A 7576-nucleotide genomic window follows, 5' to 3' on the forward strand; every position below is an offset into this window, starting at 1 on the left:
AGAATCTGATCCAATAAGTATTTTAAACTTTTATTTATTTTATCAAATTAATTTTTATTTAAAACTTATATTTTATAAAATATTTAAAAGTTTTTTTTTTTTAGTCGTAAGGAAGTTCATGATAATTTTATTTTATTTTAATTTTTTAAATAAAAATGATAAAAATTTTAAAATAAAGTGTTCGTATTTTTGTAATTTTTAAAGTAATAAATTAAAGAGATTAAAATAAAAAAAAATTTAAAGTCGTCACTCATCTCTCACCTCTCACCTCTCTTCGTCTGCTGTCATGAAACCCTCCCTTGCGGCCAGCTCCAACGCCGTGCCGTAATCGCCGCCGCCTCAACCCCTTAAAATCTTCACAAAGTCACTCATCTCTCACTTCTCTTCGCCTTCCCTCGCTTTCGACTAGCTCCACCGCCGTCTCAACCCATTAAAACTCCTCACAAACCTAATTTTCTCTCTGACGAATTTCTGTGCGTAGATCTAAGCTTTGATTTTGAAATCTTCAGACATGGGTTTGGACAACGTCAGGTAAATCTCATATACTTGTACATTGTTACGTTCTTGTTACTGTTTTGAGTAGTGTTGATTTTCGTTTTTATTCTTCTGATTATTTGATGAATGTTGATGCAGGTCAGAATCATCCAAAAAGGTCGGGAAGTTCGAAAAGAAACTGAAGTTCTACTCCAGTAAGTTTGAAGTTTTTTTTGCGACTCATTGTGATCTAGCATATATTGAAATATATGCATTAGGCTGTTTGGCCTTTGGGAAAAGTGAATTAGTTAATTAGGGCAAATATTAACACCTGTTTCATCATCCGATAATAGCTTTGAAAAAATTGGTACGTTGTATGCTGTCTCAATTTCACGGGTATTTTGATTATATACAAGGCTTGTTTGTTGGGTCCGAATATTATCTTGCGAATATTGAACAATGGCATGTATGAAAGTTTTTCTTTACACAACCGTCATTAATCAGTCAAGTGATAATTAAAGGGAAGACACATTTGCCTGAATGAAAATCGTAATATAATATGATGCACGAATACAATTCTTTTTGCAGTGTGTTATTATTTTGTATCTGTTGAAAGAAGATCTGTATAGGGAATTTTTCTTCCTTTACAAGGTCGGAGAGAGGCCGACCAGAAACCTGAATGGACATATGATATGTATGTGGCAATCTGGCATCGTGTAGTTATGAGGAAACAACTCACTGTGGTTGGATGAGTTTAATAACAGTTTAATGCTTTCATTATATGTGTGGTTTTTTTCAATTTCTAAATTTCACTTTGTATCATTTGTGAAAAGGCTATCTATAACTAAATTCATTTTTTTCTCGTTTATTTGTAGAGGTTAGAGATACAGTTGCTTCCTTAAGTGCCAAAAAGGGTATTAATAAGGTGAGAATCTTACTTTTGTCAATGTTCTTGTCATTGATGTTGGTGCTGTAACTATTTATGGCCTACTGTTGGTTTGCTTATGCGTGTGTTCAAATTGGGTCAGTTATGTAATGGCCAAAGTTGTGGATTTGACAGAGGAACTTCATTGTCATCTATGATATGATATTAAAAATTTCAACAATTCGCTAAGAAATGATGCCCAAGTTATGGGGTTTGATGTTAAGTTGTGGTGTCATTGATTGCTAACTTTAGAATGATTTACATCGGTTCTTATTTTTTGTAAACAAAATGAATTTACATGGACTTATTGTTTGCTTATGCGTGTGTTCAAATTGGGTCAGTTATGTAATGGCCAAAGTTGTGGATTTGACAGAGGAACTTCATTGTCATCTATGATATGATATTAAAAATTTCAACAATTCGCTAAGAAATGATGCCAAAGTTATGGAGTTTGACGTTAAGTTGTGGTGTCATTGATTGCTAACTTTAGGATGATTTACATCGGTTCTTATTTTTTGTAAACAGAATGAATTTACATGGACTTTATTGTTGATGGTTTTGTATTGCCATTTTGAAAAGCGGTCCTTACTAGTTGTTTTTTTCAATGTTCCAATATTATTCTGTACTTTATTGCTATTGGTGCATGCTGCTTTTATATTTTATTCGAGGTACTAATTTTTGAAAGAAATTCATTAAGTACAACATTCTGAAGATGTAAATCTTGTTTAACCAGAAGAAAAAACTTAGAAGCCGACAGAAGAAATTGAAAGCATACAATCTCTCTTCCCTCTCGGAGGTCCTTCCAGATTTGAAGGCTCAAGAGCAACCTGCTCCTGTAACCGAGTTTAAAGTGAATTGCAAATCTAGGCAAAAATTGATGTAAGTGCTTCAGATCCATGGCTTTATTTTTAGTCTTCCTGTACCTTATACTGTTTTCAGAATCTTGATTATCTAATGATGTGTTTATTGTAACCAGAATGAAGGAAGGAGATCAGTTGAGAACCGTTCTTAACCATCCAATTTTCCATTCAGATCCGTTGGCTGCCATTCACCAACACCTACTGAGCACACAGCCTCCAGATAAGAAACAAGAAAAAAGGTCTAGCAAAAAAGGGAAGAAGGCTAAAAAGCAAAAATCGAAGGCTTCCCTAGGTCCTCAATCCATGGAAATGTGATTTAATATAGGAGCTTCTTTTTTAGTTGTGTTCATGACCTATGTATGTTCATGTCAGGTTTGGCACTTTCCATTGCTTAAATTTTGAATACGGTGTCCCTGTTATGTTCATGTCATGTCCTTGGGGCTTTAATTTCTGATACACCTGATTACTGGACATTGTAAATGGGTTTTTTCTCAATTCCTAGGGCTTTCCTGGAGTCCTCTATGCCATTTTGTTCCTAAAATCTGAAGTCAAGCTACTATTGCAGCTTTGTTGATCTCATTTTCATTTACTTGCATTTTGTGTATGTCAGTGCTAGAAATGAAGGCCCTGTTTGCAATATGTGCTTTTCAAAACAAATTTTGATATTTTTAGTTGTTGGTGGTGGTGGTTGGTGTTTTATTTTTTGTAAGAGTTAAGAGGATATTTTAAAGGGTGCATAATATGAAGCGAGTTCTTAAATAGAATTTGTTCCTAAAAATAATTAGGAATTATTTTTGAAAATTGTTTTTGGAAAATTATTTTCGAAAATCTTGCCAAATAGGGCCAAACTCTTCCCCTTGTATCATATTCCAGCTTAAGAGTTTTGTTGATTCAAGGATGCATCTGTTCATGTGCTTCTGGGATCCAAAAATTGACCTGAATGAACTATGCTGATTTGAATGTTGAAACTTTCTCTATGAAGTTTAACTAAATCATATTTAGATTTACTGAACCACCATTAAAGATGAAGAATCTTCCCAACAATAGGACCCTAAGGGGAAGACATTGATCAGCCCATTTACTTATGTTTGTTTGTTCCATTTTCCTTTTTATTTTTCACTTTTTTAGGGCTCTCAGTTGAGATCATTCAAAAAATAGTGCCAATGTGGATGGGAGTAAACCTAAAATGGCCCTATTTTGTAGGTTAAAAGCAATCTTTAAATGGATAATGTCACATCCACAGTAAAAAAGAGATGTATTTGTCCATTTCCCACTAAAACAAACAAAAGACCCTCCTGAAAATATATTCACTGTGCTGCACCATCCAATGTTACCAATCCCCAATCCAAAGATCTCCTGTTCAAAAACCATCTTAATAAAATTTATCTTGCTCCAGATGCATATAGGTGCAGTATCTAGGCCATTTTCCCAAGATATTCTGGAAAAGCAGCTGGGTATGAGTAGATCCAAAGACAAAAAAAATCCCTTTACACATTAAAATCTTTCAACATTTGGCATACTATCATGTTTTGCTACTCTTTTCTTCAGCTTTAAGACAAAATTACAACAAATAACAAGAATGTAATTGATAATTAGAAAAAACCACAAAATCATGAGGTGATTTCTCAAGTGCGATCAATTCTTAGAGGCTGACTGGAAGATAAAGACCGCTGTCAAAACGCCCACCAGCGCTGTAACTGCCAAGGCCACTGTTGGCAAGGGGCTTGTCAGCCCAAAATTCTGCAAGATCAAAAGGAACATGGGTTTTATAAGATATGCAAATTATATATATCTTTCTGGGTCGGGTTTAAAGTGTCAAATCTGAATCTGGAAATCTAAGTTGCATAATATGCATTTGGAAAATTGGAATCATGTAATAGCCTAATAGGTAAAGCATATTGTATGTGACATACCTCCAGAAGTCCCTTGCCTGTTGCTATCTCGACACTGATAGCCACTGCAAAACCAACCATTGCAAGCCGTCCTAGCCATACATCCAAACTGTTGCCCTCATTGGCACTTTGCTCACATCTTATAGAAACCGATGTTGCTCTGCATGCTGGTTTCTGTAGACGAGAAGATCTGCATATCACTGGAAATGAAGTTCAAAATGACCTTTAGTAACTAAGAATATTGAGGAAATGAAATGGAACTACTACAACAAATAGTAGTGAGATTCCAAATTTTCTCTTATTTTCCTACATTTTTCTAAATAGGGCATAACATTGAAGCAAGGCTGACTAGGTAGTGAAAGACATTTGAGAGAGGTCATACATTTTTTTTTTTTTCTCCAACAAGAATTATAGAGATGAATGAAAGACCAATGGTGTCTATAAGGGGGTTCTTTGTAAACAACCCGGGAGTGATATAAAAAACAAAGATAAACAGATTGATCAAATTAATGCTTGAATTCTTAGTGCAAACAACAGATTGGATTTTTGATCCGATCTTTTGGATCCAACAGGAGGAAGAAAAATTAGAATGTTAAAACTGTAAAAACATAGTTGAGAAACAAGGGAGACCTTGAGGCCTGGCTCAAGTGGTAAAGGGATGGGAGGGTTTGTCGGAAGTTCCAGGTTCAAGGCCAAGTCCCAATGGGGACAAAAATTAACTAATAAAAAAAGAAACAAAATTAGTTTTGTTGACAGCAGGTTCGAACCTGCACGAGTGAAGTCCAACAGATTTCAAGTCTGTCTCCTTAACCACTCGGGCATATCGACCTGTGGCTTTCATCTTCAATTTTTAATAAGTTAGAGGATCATCAGCAGAATCATACTAAGATGAATGCCATAAGCTTAGGTCACTGAAGCAAGTGGGTGGCTTTGGCAAGTCTTTGCAGCCCTTATATCGTGGCCTACCACAGACCAAAGTATCAAGAATCCCCAACGGAATGAAGCTTAGCTAAGACTATGTTTGATTATAGGAAAGTACACAAAAAAGGAAAAACAATATTAAGAAAAATGATTTTTTCATGTTTGATTGGTCATGATTTTTCTTTAAAAAAAATCAAATATAATTAAAATTAGTTGAAAGCTTATACATTCTCAAATTATTTAATCTTTATATGGAAAAGGAACAATAAGTGAAGTGAGTTTGAGGAATCATGTAAAGATAATTACTAATTTTAAATCTATTTTTTTATTTTCCTTCACTTTTTCCTTCCTTCAATTTTCCCTTCAAATTTTCCAAGACAACATAGCCTAAAGCTCCAACTAGCTTTTGATATAAAAAAGAAATCAAATACAACTCCCGGGCAGACTTTGAAATCGAGGAAGACACGAGTGTCAATTGTTATTTAGCTAATAAGCCCAATTTGAAAATTTGAGACAATGTGAAGATCAGCAGATTCTGCACAGTACTTTTCACAGTTAGCTCCAATTCATTATTATTTCCTTTTATTGCAGTGTCAACACCAATATATATATATATCCCTTTAATTTTGAGCTGTCCATGCTCTATAGAACTAGTTATCATATTTCCCAGTTCAATTGGCCTCCTAATGAAGTCTGAAGAACCATAAGAAACTAATGTGCAATATGATGAATGATTTAGATTTAATGCCACAAACAGAAGTAAATGATATGTTGTGCATGAAGAGAATCCCTTGTTTTTCCTTCTTGTTTGGATCCTCTTATGTATGAGCACTGACATCAACATGGAGTATCATAAGTTTCTACAAATTGTTTGTAAAAGATACTACAGGATGAACATATCATAAATTCATAACCTACTTGGTTCCACAAAATTTCAGAATAGCCTAAAAAGGAATTGACCCTCATTTGGATAGAGGGCCTTTATGCATATTGCCCACCAAGAATACCCCCAACCAAATAAACCATTACATCCATGCCCTCAGTCATTTCAATGCCAAAAACTGAGCTTCCATCCAGAAAAATTCACACAATTTCCACATTCAACCATCACAAAGCACCCCAGAATCAGGGTGTGAAAACCCAAATACGACACCCATAATTGCAAACCAAGTGAAAAAAAAAAAAAGTGAAGAACATAAAGCTTAATACTCACAGAGTGGAGAGCCGGAGGCAAACGGAGATCGAATTCGAGCCAAACTCGAAATGGGTAGGCGTGGAGTGGAAAAGGCTCTTGCAGAGCTTGGAGCACATACATCTGCACCCAATAATTTTGAAGTATGAAAATTCTTGAATTGAACCAATATTATATATATATATAAATACAGAGATGGATAGAAGTAGAGAGAGGGATACAGGTGGGGATGCAGGCGTAGAAGGAGGCGGAGGCTGAGGCAGAGAGTTGAGGTGGTGCCATGGCCGTTTGAGAATGTTGGAGGTACGAAGCCACACTGCCCTCTCAATGTTTATCTCTTTTTTTAATGTTTTCTCCACAAGGGGTGTTGTGGCAGTTGAAGATGACCATCTTCCAATTGGGTAATTGACACGTGTCCTATCCATATGACCTCTGAAGAGCCCTTAATTTTGTAAGAATGATTTGGTTAGTATTTTTATTTTATTTTAGGGGTTATTATACTTTTCCCTCCCAAATTATAATGTGTTTTTACATATTATCTCGTCGAGTTCAAAATTGAGCAATGTACTCTTCATTTTTTTAAATTATATATAATGTGCATATTTTTTTAGAGATGACATTATTTTTTTTGGACAAAAAGACATGTGTTATTCGCATGATCGATGACATAATTGTCATTTTCTTAATAAATGAGGGCAAAATGATCATTCCATTTTAACCTTAATATGCAACTCTCCTCTTTCCCGTCTCTTCTCCTCCATCGATCATTTCTTCCCCTGTTGCTTGGTGAAGCTCCAAGCCCAAACCCTCATTCCCCAAGGAAGCTAATGTAAGGTTGACATCTAATAGAAGACATGGAGCTCAACACTAATTTTTTTACTTCCAATTCTTTAATGGGTAGTATGTCAGGAAAGAGAGTTAGGGTTTTGTTTTGATCTCCCTAAAAAATATAAGGAAATTTTGGGAGAATAAAACTTGGTCAGGGTTAAGGTTTTGTTTGATGTTTCAAAAGAGTGAGAGAAATTTTGAGGAATTTTTAGGGCAAATTTTGGTGGAAATTTGAGGATTTTAGGATTAAAGAAATTATTTGGCGATTTTGCAAATTTTCACCCCATGGACAAAGATAAATTATACGAGGTTTTTGACAACAACTTTATAAAATTGAGATTTTAGGACTTCAAAGGGAAGGAAGAATAGGAGAGGAGAACTTCAACTTGGGGCTTATAAGGAAGAAATGGTCGATTGACCGGAAAGAGAAGGACTACAAATTGAGAAAAAAATGACTATTTTACCCTTGATCATGCGTAGAGCA

General features: G+C 35.0%; 2 protein-coding genes across 3 annotated transcripts; one reads left to right on the top strand and one right to left on the bottom strand.

Moving 5' to 3' along the window:
• Nucleotides 1–223: 223 nt before the first annotated feature.
• LOC100243540 (uncharacterized) lies at nucleotides 224–2835 on the top strand. 2 transcript variants are annotated; one of them, XM_010649598.3, is made up of 5 exons: nucleotides 224–531; nucleotides 634–689; nucleotides 1350–1399; nucleotides 2136–2278; nucleotides 2376–2835. In XM_010649598.3, exons 1-5 carry the CDS (start codon nucleotides 512–514, stop codon nucleotides 2572–2574), a joined length of 468 nt encoding a protein of 155 aa, XP_010647900.1. In that variant the 5' UTR covers nucleotides 224–511; the 3' UTR covers nucleotides 2575–2835. The 2 variants fall into 2 exon arrangements, with proteins under 2 accessions (XP_010647900.1, XP_002285342.1); XM_002285306.5 differs by having other exon boundaries at nucleotides 225–531; nucleotides 2133–2278.
• An 885-nt stretch (nucleotides 2836–3720) lies between these two features.
• LOC100248700 (stress enhanced protein 1, chloroplastic) lies at nucleotides 3721–6651 on the bottom strand. The gene is made up of 4 exons (XM_002285310.5): nucleotides 6486–6651; nucleotides 6286–6387; nucleotides 4173–4351; nucleotides 3721–3999 (listed from the first exon to the last, which is right to left on the bottom strand). Exons 1-4 carry the CDS (start codon nucleotides 6544–6546, stop codon nucleotides 3895–3897), a joined length of 447 nt encoding a protein of 148 aa, XP_002285346.1. The 5' UTR covers nucleotides 6547–6651; the 3' UTR covers nucleotides 3721–3894.
• Between the last annotated feature and the right edge of the window lie 925 nt (nucleotides 6652–7576).

The sequence above is a fragment of the Vitis vinifera genome, chromosome 3 (genome assembly GCF_030704535.1).
Source record: "Vitis vinifera cultivar Pinot Noir 40024 chromosome 3, ASM3070453v1".
Classification (NCBI taxonomy): domain Eukaryota; kingdom Viridiplantae; phylum Streptophyta; class Magnoliopsida; order Vitales; family Vitaceae; genus Vitis; species Vitis vinifera.

Excerpts from the sequence above, each read along its gene's own strand:
- LOC100248700 (XM_002285310.5), bottom strand. The coding sequence starts at position 6,546 with ATGGCACCACCTCAACTCTCTGCCTCAGCCTCCGCCTCCTTCTACGCC. Across the intron at positions 6,388-6,485 it reads CTACGCCTGCATCCCCACCT|ATGTATGTGCTCCAAGCTCT; the intron begins GTATCCCTCTCT and ends TATTGGGTGCAG. Across the intron at positions 4,352-6,285 it reads TGCCTCCGGCTCTCCACTCT|TGATATGCAGATCTTCTCGT; the intron begins GTGAGTATTAAG and ends CTTCATTTCCAG.
- LOC100243540 (XM_002285306.5), top strand. The coding sequence starts at position 512 with ATGGGTTTGGACAACGTCAG. Across the intron at positions 532-633 it reads ATGGGTTTGGACAACGTCAG|GTCAGAATCATCCAAAAAGG; the intron begins GTAAATCTCATA and ends ATGTTGATGCAG. Across the intron at positions 1,400-2,132 it reads CCAAAAAGGGTATTAATAAG|AAGAAAAAACTTAGAAGCCG; the intron begins GTGAGAATCTTA and ends TTGTTTAACCAG.